Here is a 14408-nt window from a genome sequence, read left to right on the forward strand (position 1 = left end):
CTCTCAGCTGACTTTTGCCAGGAAGTTCTGCGACTCCTACATTACCAGAAGAAAGATCACTGTAAAGGCACCCTCAATGATACTACAAGTCAACAGGAAGAGCAAAAATAACCCACAATCAAATACTTCAAATCTGATATAGTATATTGACCATGTATTAATTTAGGGCACTCATGGATTCAGATTTTCACTTAGCTTAGCAAGTTCACATTCTCCCAATGCGTATCTGCCACATAAAATCATAATACTCTGCTTAGGAAGGAGAAAAACTTCTAAAAGCAGCCCATTATGGCCCAGAAGTGAGATACAATGCTGAGAGGTTGCATCAAGACTATAAAAACATGAAACTATCATAATGCTGTAGAACAAGCTGCAAGTGAATACAAAATATATTCAAAACTCATTCTCTGTTGTATCTTGATGTTTTACACCAGCGGAATCTAAGCCATTCATGGTTTCTTTAATATAGAACTATGGCTGATGATTCCTGCACTGTCTTTTAGATACAAGCATTTAGCCAGAATGTGAATTCTGGCAGGTGTTCCAGTTTAGATGAGAAACTGATGACAGAACAAGGTACTTCTGAGGAGCAGTCCTATTTATTTAGAAAGGCTGCAGAAATCCTGTCCCTTCACTGCAGCAACAATCTAAACACCAGAAGCAGTTTTTCTTCTCACAGACTCTAGTTCTTTATGCATAGTACTGAGTATAAAGTATTTTCTCTCAGCTTTTTGTCTGCTATCAGTTTTCTGACATTAGTCTTGCTGCCTCTCACTGTTTTTAAAACCTACCTTCCCTTTACCAACAAACCAGCCTCACAAAAACAAATTCAAGTGAAGCTTCTCTGCTCAAATGTACATTTACTTTGCAAGAGCACATTCCTGTGTTTTGAAGGAGGGTTTTGACTGTTTCAGCCACCTGACTGTCAATAAACATAAGTAACTTCCATGTTGTTCTCAAATACACTGCAGCTTTCACCACCAGCAATGACAGCGAGGTCTGGCATAAGCTAAAACAGATCCCAGGGATATCTGTGCCTTTTGAGGATATCTCGATGGAGGTGTCGTCATCTTCTGTAAAGTGTTTTTGCTAAGCTACAGATGGGGACACAGTCAGAAAAGCTGACCCAATCAAAGTGAAAACTTCAAACAGAAAAAGAACCTGGCAGTCCCTGAAAGGTGCAAAGGGTTTAGAACAGAACACAGTCCATTCACAACAGAAAAGAGTTGATATAGTAACTATGTTCCTCCTTCTTTATTTCTGGCAAAGTTGGCAAAACAATGATGCTTCAATACCAAAATATCTCACTCCTTAGAGATATGCACTGGACATACGGAGAGACTTTTCTAAAACAGACTTTTTTTGTTATAAAGACACGAGCAGCTGCTATGAAAGAGCAGGCAACTGACACAAAGAACAGTGCATATGGTGAGGAAGAGTATCCCTAGCATCCAAACAGTAAGACATGATTTTCATTATGAATTATCTATCTTTATGAGCTCAAAAGGTACCAGCTCCATTGAAATCTGAAGATCACAAAAGTGTATTTTTTTCTTCCCAATCCACACAAAGTGCAACTGGAGTTCGATGTGCCAGAAATCTCACAGTTCTTAGTTGGTATACCTAAAACCCACTGTGGGTATGTCTAGGAGGAGGACTGTAAGGAACATAAAATCCTTGGATGTTAAACTGGCTTTCAAGTACATTGGCTGCCCTCCCTCTGCCTCCTCCCCTTGTATGCTCCACAGCTGACATCCCACAACACTTCAAATGAAATTACAAGCTCCAGCACAAACATAAGCTGTTTAGTTTGAGAAATGCCATATGAGTCAAACAAAAGCTGTTGGAAAGACAAAGTGGGCTCTGATCTACTTCTTCTTGTAAGTTAATGTGTCAACAGCAGAGATGACTGAACCATACACATGAAACAGGTCCTGAACCACCACAGGTCACAGTCTGGTATGTTATGTAGAATCAGGACCTACTTTGGGCTGTAAAATACAGGCCATAGCTCAGCAAACACTTCTCCCTCCCTGTTGTGTGCTGCCGAAACCTCCAGGAAGGGTAAGGTGGAAATAGATTCAGTTACACGTCCTTCAGTTTGCTGCATCTGAAAATCAGCGCCCTGCACACAGTGAACCTTGGTGCTACATTAAAGGGACCACTGGAACTGAGTCTCTGACACATTTGATCTTTGTCCTATTTCCTGGAGGTGCACACTAAATGCCACTTCGAGATGTGCAGATTTTGATGTGTACTTATTTTTGTAAGGTGCTGAACTGAGGCTGGGAAATTAATTGCAAAGAGAAATAAGCAGTTTTTAGACATGGTCCTCCATGTCAGCTTTTCCCTCCGCTTCTGCAAACTTTAGCTCAGGTTCCATAAAAGAAGAGACAGATACTTCTGCAAAGACTACTACGCATCTTCTTTGTACCTGGCAACTAAATACTTCTGAAGTAGCTTTAGGCAATTTCCTCGGCAGAACCTAAGCTTCATGCCCCGAGGTGTAATCCTTTGATCTGTTTATGTCAGGCCTCTCCAGACAAGGAAGGGTTGTTCTTACAAGAATTATCAAATGTTCAGCCCCTAAGAACAGAAAGGCATGATACAAACCAGTATTTCTGTCATTGAAGGAAGCATCCTCTAACATGCCCATATAAGAATGCAATAGGTTATGTTTTACTTTTATTTACAGTTCATTCAAGTTAAGAGACAGCCTTGCTGATTTCATCTGCAGGAGCACTGGGACCAGAACACTTAGGAAGTTTCTTGAAGTTCACCAGGAATGAAAAAAAAAATCCAGAAATGCCTCCAAATTAGAAAAATCAGGTGAATGCCCAATACTGTTATGACTGCTTGTCAATTAATCTGTTGGGTTTTTTCCTAACATCAATACAGTTTCAGTATAAATCTTCTCTTGAGACCAGTATTTCTGCAACAAATAGTTCATCTTTTTCTCTTCTCCAGTTTAATGTCACTATTAATTTAGAAATATGAGGTCTTTCAAATTCCATTGAAACAAGATCATCAGTTAACCAATATTTCAATCATTAGCTTTGGTGGGTTTAACTTAATGGGCTTCAAAACTGAAGATGGAAATGTCACACATCAGTGAGATGGAAAAAAACCCCACAGACAATCTTGTTCCCTTGCTCCCTCCTTTTTTTTTTTTTTAACTTTCTGTTTGATCCCTGAAATCAATGAAACAACTTGCTTTCACTTCGGTGAAAGCCAATACTGAAATACCAGAAGCCTATGTTACTGCAGTGACTCAGTATAATGCTGGAGGTGACAACGCCTCACAGATATTTTGTCACAGATCAAAGTGGGGTATGCTGACTCCACATCCAATCCTTCTAGCACCTACACACTATGGATACTGGTACACAGCACTGTGTAGACATATTCACTGCAAACACAGACGCTGTACTGGATGGCCATGAAAGAGTATTCCTGAATGCAATTACACAAGAATAGCAAAATTAGTGCTGACAAGTTTGTTGTGACTTTGTTGCTTAATAAATCCCAGCAGCTTCCTCACATGGAATCCAAGTCCTCATCAGATAAATCTGTGATCATAAGCTAGATTTCTTCATAGGAAGAAAGCATTTGACACTGTCCAGCATGACATCCGTGTCTCTAAACTGGAGAGACATTGATTTGACAGATGGACCGACTCAGCGGATAAGGAGTTGCCTGGATGGCTGCACTCAGAGAGTGGTGGTCAATGGCTCGATGTCCAAGTGGAGACTGGTGATGAGTGGCGTTCCTCAGGGGTCCGTGTTGGGCCCAGCCCTGTTCAACATCTTTGTCAGCGACATGAGGGACAGAGGGATAGAGTGCACCATCAGCAGGTTCACCAATGACAACAAGCTGTGTGGTGCGGTCAACACGCTGGAGGGGAGGGATGCCATCCAGAGGGATCTTGACAGGCTGGAGAGGTGGGCCTGTGCCAACCTCATGAAGTTCAACAAGGCCAAGTGCAAGGTCCTGCACGTGGGTCAGGGCAATCCCAGGCACAAATACAGGCTGGGCAGAGAACGGATCCAGAGCAGCCCTGAGGAGGACTTGGGAGTGCTGGTGGATGAGAAGCTCAACATTAGCTGGCAATGCATGCTTGCAGCCCAGAAAGCCAACCACATCCTAGGCTGCATCAAAAGAAGTGTAACCAGCAGGTTGAGAGAAGTGATTCTCCCCCTCTACTCTGCTCCCATGAGACCCCACCTGGAGTACTGCATCCAGTTCTGGAGCCCCCAACATCAGAAGGACATGGACCTGTTGGAGTGAGTCCAGAGGAGGGCCACAAAGATGATCAGAGGGCTGGAGCACCTCTCCTCTGAGGACAGGCTGAGAGAGTTGGGGCTGGTCAGCCTGGAGAAGAGGAGGCTCTGGCAGCCTTCCAGTACCCTAAAGGGGGCCTACAGGAAAGATGGGGACAAACTCTTCAGCAGGGCCTGTTGTGATAGGACAAGGGGTAATAATTTTAAAATAGAGGGAGGTAGATTCAGACTGGACATAAGGAAAAATTTTTTTACAATGAGGGTGGTGGAATACTAGAACAGGTTGCCCAGAGAGGTGGTAGATGCCCCGTTCCTGGAAACATTCAAGGCCAGGTTGGACAGGGCTCTGAGCAACCTGATCTGGTTGGAGATGTCCCTGCTCCTTGCAGGGGGGTTGGACTAGATGACCTTCAAGGCTCCCTTCCAGTCTAAACTATTCTACGATTCTATGAATGAAAATATGGCTGCTACAAAAGGCTTTAATGGCTTGGATACTAGAAAAATTGTTACTTGAGGACTGGTGGAAGTTACTTCTTACCTGTCTCTTCTTTTGCCCTACTTGATCCCAGGACCCACAGACTGGAGTGTCAGCTGAGCTGGGAATGCAACTTTGTAAAAAAAAAAACAAAACAAAACAAAAAAAACCAACACAAACCAACAAAAAAAAAAAACCAACAAAAAAATCTGTTTGAGGCAGATGGGAAATGCTGTACCTAGTGGACAAGAAAACCTAATTCAAATCTCCCCTTTGGGGAACATCAGCTCAGCTCTCTGAAGGATATAAGTTTTACATAAATTAAAAAAACCACTCAAGGGTGACTACTGATCAAATATTTCAGAGTCACAGATAATAAATGGCACCAAAGGCATAACAAGTAAGCTTTTGTTTGTTTGTTTCTTTGGCTTAACCTGTGAAATTTGAATCCACATAAACAGTGCCTTGAAAGTAGGGCCAAGCACATTTCAACTTGCTTAAATCTCACAGAAACAGGATAACATCCAAGCTTCTGGGCTGTAATCTTTCCCATTCCTCAGGATCTTTGAATCTTGTGTTTTATTTCAGTGTGTCAGTATTTTAGCTTCATCACATCATCCTGGATTTTCTGTTCAGTTGGTTCTTTTTGCCTACTTAATTTCTCTTGATCCACACAGAAGACTGGTTCCCCCCAAAATATTTGGGACTTATTTACAGAGGAAAATCTAGAACTAAAAAAAACCAAAAAACAACAACAAAAAAACCACCTATAGTATAGCCTCTATGAGCACAAACTGTTTTGCTTATGTCACCTATCCTTAGGTCTTCATTGTACAGAAATGTTAGCTTTTGGGAGTACTATATAGTCTTTTTTTTTTTTTTTTGAGGGAAATAAAAAAAAAATATTCTCCTTGAAGACCTCAGAAAGATGATTTTGTGGAAATTCTGCAGGTCCCTCCCTCCAGTAACAACTCTGAATTCCATCTAAATATTGTCCCTGGCTCATACAGACAGTTCAGGTTTCCATTAGCCAGACTCAGGCAGCTGTCTTTATGTCATTATTTCAGAAAGGCTCATAATAATTTTTTTTTCTTTTTATCATATAGATAGGGATTATTAACCAAGATTGAATGTTAGTGTCCTCTGTACTCAATCCCCCGTGCAGTGACACAATCACAGTGTGCCTGTACGCACAGATCCCATTTCATAGCTTGTGATGTTTTGCCTCAGATGGAACTGATTTCTCTCTCTACTTAGCTAAAATAATTACGGTTGAACCTTCCTGAGACCGAAGTACTTACAGAGCAGAGAAGTTTCAGGTCACTAACCCTTAATTCATTCAGGTTCCCATTAACTTCTCTGTTACAAATGATGCATTGTTAGCTCACTTCACAAAGGAATACTTACTATTTTGGACAGAAGACACACTTAGGTGGAATGACATTATTTGGAGAAACATAAGCATGTTAACCGAACTCAGTTACAGTGACTGAATTGCCATGCAGGAAGTTACTTAATAGCCAGTAACAAAGGTGGAAATTCAAAGATGTTGTTAAAGGCAATCATGCTGAATATATACACACATACAAAATCTGTCACAGGTACTCTGCACACCCTGTCACCAACCCCCCCTTTTTCAAATAAACAGAACAGCCATCAGCAGAATAACTCTTATTTCAAAAGGAGGACAGCAGCAGACATAATTAATGCTACACAGCAGAAGAGCAGTGATACAGGTATTAAAGTCTCACTCTGTTTTTAACAAAGTAATGTGGGACCACATTGGAGCAACAGAGGCTGTGCTTGCTGGGTGGATATAAGATGAAAGAATAAAGAGATCTGCATGTAGATCGGACCAGTTAATATATATGTGGTAATGCGTAGGGAAACATATGTCTAGCTTGTATGCAGGATCTCTGATTCTTTTTAGCAGAATGGGAAGAAAGTTCAAGAATAATAGGAGACAAACAGGTCAGGGTACAAAATGTTGCTAAGAACTTTCCTTTTCTTTTTCTTCCTTGAAGGGAAACCTGATGTCCAGAAACTTGTTAGAAGGAAAATCTGAAAGCAGGATGAGGGAGATCGAGCAATGCAAGAAGAAATTATTAGACAAGAAGAGCGTGTAGCCACAGCTGGTAGAAATACAACAGAGTGGTACAACTGTAAGACTACAACTTTTTACTGCTCTTTTTACCGCAGCAATGAGCGAGAGGTTCCCCAGCCGCTTCGGCCATCATTGAGATTAGAGCTGCTGAAGGAGCCAGACAGAACAAAGGGTCTCACTCACGAGGACTGAAATGGAATCCCACTTGATACGCAGACGAAAAACTGATGAGCACCAGTGTAGTTCATAATAATCCAGCTAGCCAGCAAGACTGGAATAGGTAAAGAAGTTTAAAGAAAAAAGTATAATCATCTGGACATGAATTTTGACTTGTTGCAACAGAATATCACCTTCGGGGGTTACTTAAGTTGGTAGACTTCTTTATTCCTCAGGAAGGTGACATCCATGCCTAGCTTTCCAAGTCGCATTTTTCTTTTCCAACATTGTTAAATTCCTCAGTCCATGTTCAGGTGAAGGTCATCAGCAAGAAAATAAATTTGAAGCTCTCTGAGCACAATGAGACCAAAAGAAAATTGTTTTTTACTTTCTGAACATGCTGCTCTGTTAAAAGGACATGGAGCCTAGTTTTGCTATCAGTGATAAGGCAAATGGTACTGCTACTTATGACTAAATTTTAGTTTCTAGGGATCTCAAGTAAACTCCTCCTCTTACTCTGCCTTCCACCATCTGTCCACTACTGCTTAAGAATGGCTACAAATTCAGACTTCATAATGCCAAAAAAAAACCCCAAACTTACAAATGAAGGAAGCCAAGGAAACCTTTCTAACCAGTAGACACATCTAAATTCCTTTTATATGTCTACACATTCTTCTTCTATAAGATGACTGTACTGAGGTTGGACAGGTTGCTATTAATACTTGCTATTTTGTAAAAATGTTCCTCTCACAGAAGTTACCGTGAAATCTTTAAAGAAAAGGACACGTTTAGCAGAGAATAAAGGCCATAAATACCAGAGCAGCTGGTCTTATCTGGTCTGGCTTATGTGGAGTCCACTTTCAGGCAACTCCAGTCAAGTGGCAGATGGACCCACAGAACACTTAGTCTATGTGTCACTCCACATAGTTGGCCTCAGATTCACCAAAGGAGCAGAAATCAAGAGAATTAGAATTTGTTTCTTAAAGCATTACTTTTTTGAGCCAGGCTTCAGCCTAGTGGAGCTAATCCTTTTCCACCTTTTACACTGCCTAGCAAAACAGTTGCTAGGCAAGTTGGTGATAATAAGCATTAGCCTTCAGCAAGCTCCAGAGAATCACCTCATTACACATGCTTGTATTTTATCTATATTATATACCTTAACCATACTGTTAAACTAACAGAATCTCTAATTATTAGCTACTTAAATCACTCATCTTCAATTACAACAGGCTTCTGTTTGTTCTTGCTGTCACATTCCCATGATTAAATCATTATTAAAATTTAAACTCACATTTACTTACTAACTAAAAACAAATGTATAAAAAAGCAAGTCCAAACTACCAACTAAAACAGATGTTTCCAAGACTCTGTTTCCAACTTGCATTTCTGTGAAGTTAAAAAAAAACCCTTCTCAAAAGTCATCACTTATCACTGGAAAACAAATAATAATTTTCTACCAAATAAAACAATTTTACAATAACACGGTTCTCTACAGTACTCCCAATCCAAATACTTTAGCACTGCATTAATTGTATTAATTGTATCAATTAAGTATATTTAAGTGGCAAGTTAAATACAGCACTTCTGGAGACTTTGCACTTTACCGTCCGTAAGCACAATCTGTTCATCCAGCAGTTCAAGGAGCTCTTACCCACAACTGATTAATTGTAGCTGCTGCGATGGCATATCCTTCACCAGGCCCTTTGCCCTTCCTCCCCCACTCACAGAAAATATTGAGTATTTGGAATTGGTTTACAGCTCTATTAACCTCCACACCACACGAATCGACTCTCGACTCTTTAGCCATCTTCCAGAACAAGGAAGGATAGCTAACTTTGGGAAGATGTGAAAAGCCAGGACTTCAGACTGTTTAAAGTCCACATAGGAGAGGTAAGACCTCATACAGGGTGAAATTTCAGCTGGAGGCTTTCCTAAGGATCAAATGGGAGGAAAGAAGACAGTCCTCTCCTCATCATACTCTTGGAAATGAAGCATGTGTCCAGGGTTGCCCAGGCTAACACAGTGCTAGAAATCTAACATCCCTCAGTCACAATTTAGCTTCTTTGTCATACTCCTCCCTACTTTCTATTCCTGCTAGATCACCTGAAATATTCTAGCTGTGATTTTCTGCCAAAATGTAATTTCTCCCTACAGTCTGAGGGATATCAAACATTTAAGAAATTTCTGTTTCTAAAGATAGAGCTGATCTAATTTCTTGGAAGTCTTCCTGATGATTCTTTGAAGTGCTCTAAGCGAAACATGGAAATTATGGCTAAGCAGCTTTTGAACAAGCATGCTTTTGAGCAGTTTTACAGCATATTATCTTGTTATTAATAACACTTTCCATTCAGCTTCCCAATCACAATGGAAAGTGCTCTAATTTTGTGTGGAACTGGTACACTAGTGTGCTTTATTCAAGAGCTTTACTTCTGTAAAGTGATTTAAAGTTTCAGCTCCTTCTGTAGGAATATCTGCAATATCATGCTGCTTCTAATGCAGACCCTCACAGCTACTGACATAGGAACCAATTAGAAAAAGACAGACACAGTGAGCTTTCAGCAGCACCAGCATTGTGTTCACATCAATTAAATACTTCTTACAGTTCAATAAAACTGTCATTTATCTCCAAAGTATATATACTGCAGTTTCCCCAGTACCATTTCAGTGTATGCTTCCACAGAGTTCCTTCCTAATTTGTACATCCTAAGAAACAGGTTTCAAGATAGTGAGAAAAGTGCCTATAGTATTTCCAAGTCTTACAGGAGATTTCTTTCTTGCTTCCCAGGAGCAGTTAGTTTCAACTAAATTAATCTTAGAAAAAAAAAAAAAAAAAAAAAAAAAAAAAAAAGGACTTCAAAGTTCTCCTTACTTATGTCTTAACCTCCCACAAACTCCCTTCCTTCTGTTAACCCAGCTGTCTTTCTCTGTAAGTAATGGGGAAGCAAGGGTATTAGCACCTTATACATAACAGTCAGCACTGTCTATCAGTTGGATCTGTGATTCTACATGAACCACTGCTAGCCTAGCTCCAAAGATCAAATTATTCTCTGCCTGACTGTACAACCAGAGAGAATTTAAAGGAAAGCAATAGTATTAGAGCACAGAATAATTCAGGTACAAAACAGTCCCCTGGCAATGTTAGAAAATAAATCACATAAATAATAATGGCAAAATATACCATTCTTCAAAGGAAACACAGCTGAAGGGAATAAAGCAACCAGGTATTTTTACAAATGGTGCTTCAGCAGTGACTGCACAATAAGCCTAATGCTGGCATTTTTAAAATCTTTGACGCACACATATTAATTATACATTCAGGACCGAAGCCTTGGCAATGTCCTTGTTGTATTTGCAGCCTACGTGCATCCCCAAGAGCCAGCAAGATTATAGACACATTCATGCAATGTTTGTTCAAACTTCTTATGAGGCAAACTATCCCTTAATGAAATCCATTATTTCTAGGGCACAGAAATCTTTTTTCCAAAAAGACAAAGGACACCAGTGGTCATGACACAGACTGTAGATGCATCTTACAGCCTAAGGGCCAGGGCAGCAGGAGGTGAAGTATGTCTGTGTCTTCTTTATAAACAACACAAGCCAGAGCACACACAGAAAGTAAACAATGGACAACAGAGTATTCCCTTCAAGTTGACTTGATAGAAACAGCTAAAACAACACTCTTTAAATAAGCATATGCTACCAGATTAAGCATATGCTACCAGATAAACCTTTTATGTTTAAAGCCAGAATACAGTCATAACCAAAACAGTCCTTTATTAAGCTAAGACTCCTGCTACAGCTAACACAAAGGCGTTCAGATGCATCCTTGTATGATTTTCAGCAGTTTCTTCTTCCATCTCTTTCATCCTCCGATCTAGATACATTGAATACTGGGGAATTTGATAACCGGGGGGGGAAAAAAAAAAAAAAAAAAAATCAACTACAGAGCTCACATCCAACTCTAGCAAACCACATAAGATCAAACATGCTGCATGAAACAGTGTGTGAGGAGAACGATTATTTCCAGTCAATGAAACAGAGACACAGAATTTTAAGCACCTTGCTGTAGACTACTCAGCGATGCAGTTTGTGAACCAAGACCACCACTCAGGAGTTCTAAAATTGGGTACTTTGCTCTAACTACTCAGTTATTCTCATTCCCTGCCTGTAACAGAAGATACCTCCCTGGGACAAAGCTCTTTATCTCCCTGAAGGAATAATTTCCAGGAGCAATGTTGGCCATTTTCCTTGCCAGGCAGCTAGTGATGAAACGACTGATCACCACAAGGGAGAAAGAGAAGGAGACTCATACCTATCCAGTATATCTGGGAGAGGTAAAATCATCCACTGCCATATTCCCAAACCTTCGCTGTTATCTGAATGCCAGAAAGTCTGACTCTGTTCCTTTCCTGTCTTGTTCTCGACCAGCACCAGGGATATGTTTCCCAGCAAGACACCATGGATGAGCCATGACATTCGTAGCTAGAAGAAAGAAAACATTAGATTAAACGTCACAAATATTATCCAAAACTTAGAAAAATTCCCAACTCTTCTTTCATTTATTTGTTTTCTCATCACCAAAAACTGGATTCTCCCTCCCCTTATGCTCATGCAATCCCTTCAAAAAACTCCACAGATGTGGAAGCCTGTACTATTTAGTATATGTTATTTAATATTGGAACTACTGGCCTTTATTTTCAGTAAAATTGAGTTCAAAATATCTCTGTTTTAGTTTTCACATACATGTCTGTAATTTTAAAGGGATAAACTAATACCTCTATTATCTACAGTAAAAAGATCACACTCCCCTAAGATGCCACCTAAGAGATTCAAGCTAAGACTAACAACTTTTTCAGCAACAAACTTTAATATTCAGGCAGCAGCAAAAACACAGGGAAAACAGCTGCAATAAGCAGGCATCACTAGTAATGACATCCTTATCCCCCCACACACTCTTTTCAAGAATCATTTTTTCCTTACCTCTTTTTCCAAGTTTCTACAGATTTTCCAATTAAAGTTCAGTAATAATTAGGGGGTTTTTATTAATTAAAATACCTTATGGAACCATTTTTCTAACATTTTTGTTACATTTAATGTAATTGAGTTAACTTCTGTGCATTTATCCCCATATGTAAAGTTATTTCATGTAGTTTTCTCATTTTATGATTTTCCCTCACTGTATGAAAAGAAAAACAATCCCTTCTACATCAGGCTAGTCTCAGAATACGTATTATATGAATACAGTATTTTAATTTTCTTGGGAAGAAGAAGAGCTAGCTCTTTCATGATAAAGAGCATAAGTAAAATATACACATATATCACATGCAGAAGCTGGGTCTCATCTCAATAACCAGTAGACGTGAGACTGCTGAAGGAATGAGTTTATTAAAGCTACATTAACGATGGATATTTCGGACACAAGAAAGTGTTCAGCACAGTATCTAGCATCCATGCATGTTAAAAAATAGCCCTCTGTTTTTTAACACTTCAAAGTCTAAGTCAGGAGGCTAGGAATTAAATTTACATTTTACACAGGAATACCTGATAACATTACTTACTTTCTTGCTTTGATAGCATAGAATATTCATGTCCATTTCTCAGCACAAAACACAACTACTAGATTTAGCTTGCTGTTTCCATCTCACGGTATAAGTCTGTCCTGGCAGACAAGTCAGATCTAGGTGTCAAAAGGGCAGAAGTGTTGCTATTATTCCTAGCTTATGCTCACAATTTTGGGTGGGTGAAACAAAGTTCTGAGTACCCATTATATTAATTATCAGTACTGAATTTAGGTAAACAGTGCAGTTCATCTGCCTGTCTCCAAAGTTACAAAAGCAGCAGTGACTTTGACTACATTGCAAAACTGACAGAGAATAAAAAAAAAAAATCCAGATGTGTTTCTTCTCTCTCTCTAGTACAAAAATCACTGCACTTGCCTGGAATCATTCCTGGGTCTGCTGAACTGCTAGTGTATACGACACAAGCGTTGATAAGGTGTACAAACCGATATGCAGGTATCGGTCCGTGAATCCATCTCATTACCTCATTTTGATCACAGACATTCAAGACTGATGCATAGGTTTTAAGTAGTTCAGCAAATCATCACTGGGGCCTACCAGATCACAACACTTCTAGGGACAAGTCACTGCTCAAGTCTGACCACCAGCTCACTCTCTCCCGTGTCCATTTCCATAACGTCAGACAGAGGAAACAGCAGGATGAATTGTCCTCGTAGACACCAGAGAGAAAAAAGTAGAGTTGAGCAAGACTGCAAAGAACTGCTTCAGATATGACACAAAGTGACAGCCAGGGAGGCAGTTGAGAGAGGGCGGACTTCAGGTGAACCCACAGGTTCACCAGAACCAGCACTGGTGGAAGAGGCTGCTGACAAAGGTTTATGGCGCAGGAGGCCAACGTCCTCAAACTTGGTATCTGCATGGCTACTCCTAACTCTTAGTGCATACATGGTCTTAAAACGTCAGGTGACAATCAAGATTAAATAATTTTTTTTGGCATTTTATACTTTCAAGTGCTTATGAAGTGAGAGTACTGAAATTACAGTGACAATTGCTCTCCCTTAAATATCTTTAGAATACCTTTCAGACCCAGTTAATTAATTTCCCTTGAGAAAACTGATCAGGACTAACTTTTTTTTTTTTTTTTTTTTAATAACTTTAGAATGTTAGCGGGCATGTAAAGCACTCAACCTATAGCAGGGAAAGCAACTCTTCTTACCACGAGTCCATATGTGAAGCACTTTTAGGACCCTAATGCCAACTCTACTGTAATGCACTATGTGAAATTTCTAATACAGGGAAGTTGGAGCAACTTCACTGTGACATTTTAACAGTTCAAAATTTGAAAGGTAAAACCCTGATGCTCCTACTATGCAGGAGCTTTCAGATTTCTGTTTCTTCTGCAGACCTGCCAGACAGTAAGAGGCAACATCTACATGGTCAGAAGTGAGAAAAGAGCGAGCTTTTGATAGCTATTAACGTAACACTAGAGCAAAAGCTGAAGCAATTGGTATATTGGAATGGATGCCTTTGCACACATGTCAGCTGTTTGAAGGAAAGACATAGTTGGCATTAGAAGTGGGAGATCAGCTCGTTGGCAAAGTGCAATATGCAGACTCTAATGAACTGGCTCTGAGTGAATCGACTGGCACTGTCCAAATGGGCATTTTTGGCTGTGATTTCCATCATTTCTAAGCTTCACAGCAGGGCAGTCCAGGTTTTTTCACACCTGCTGAAGTGAACCAGAGCAGATGATGAGCTGGATGCTGTAGTAAAGACTTCCGAACGGGACTGGCATTCATTCTACAGAATATGGCATCAATGACGGCAGATGGTACTACATACATGATGCGTCCTGTAAGTAGTGCAGTGGCACA

At 40.0% G+C, this 14408-nt stretch overlaps 1 protein-coding gene across 1 annotated transcript in view; it reads right to left on the reverse strand.

Moving 5' to 3' along the window:
• ALK (ALK receptor tyrosine kinase) overlaps positions 1-14408 on the reverse strand; it is a 329041-nt gene that overhangs the window by 48293 nt on the left and 266340 nt on the right. The window contains exon 9 of the mRNA XM_086744455.1: positions 11328-11497. Within this exon, the coding sequence (XP_086600581.1) occupies positions 11328-11497 (170 nt within the window). The remainder of the gene's footprint in view (positions 1-11327; positions 11498-14408) is intronic.

The sequence above is a fragment of the Chlamydotis macqueenii genome, chromosome 3 (genome assembly GCF_036417535.1).
Source record: "Chlamydotis macqueenii isolate bChlMac1 chromosome 3, bChlMac1.mat, whole genome shotgun sequence".
Lineage (NCBI taxonomy): Eukaryota > Metazoa > Chordata > Aves > Otidiformes > Otididae > Chlamydotis > Chlamydotis macqueenii.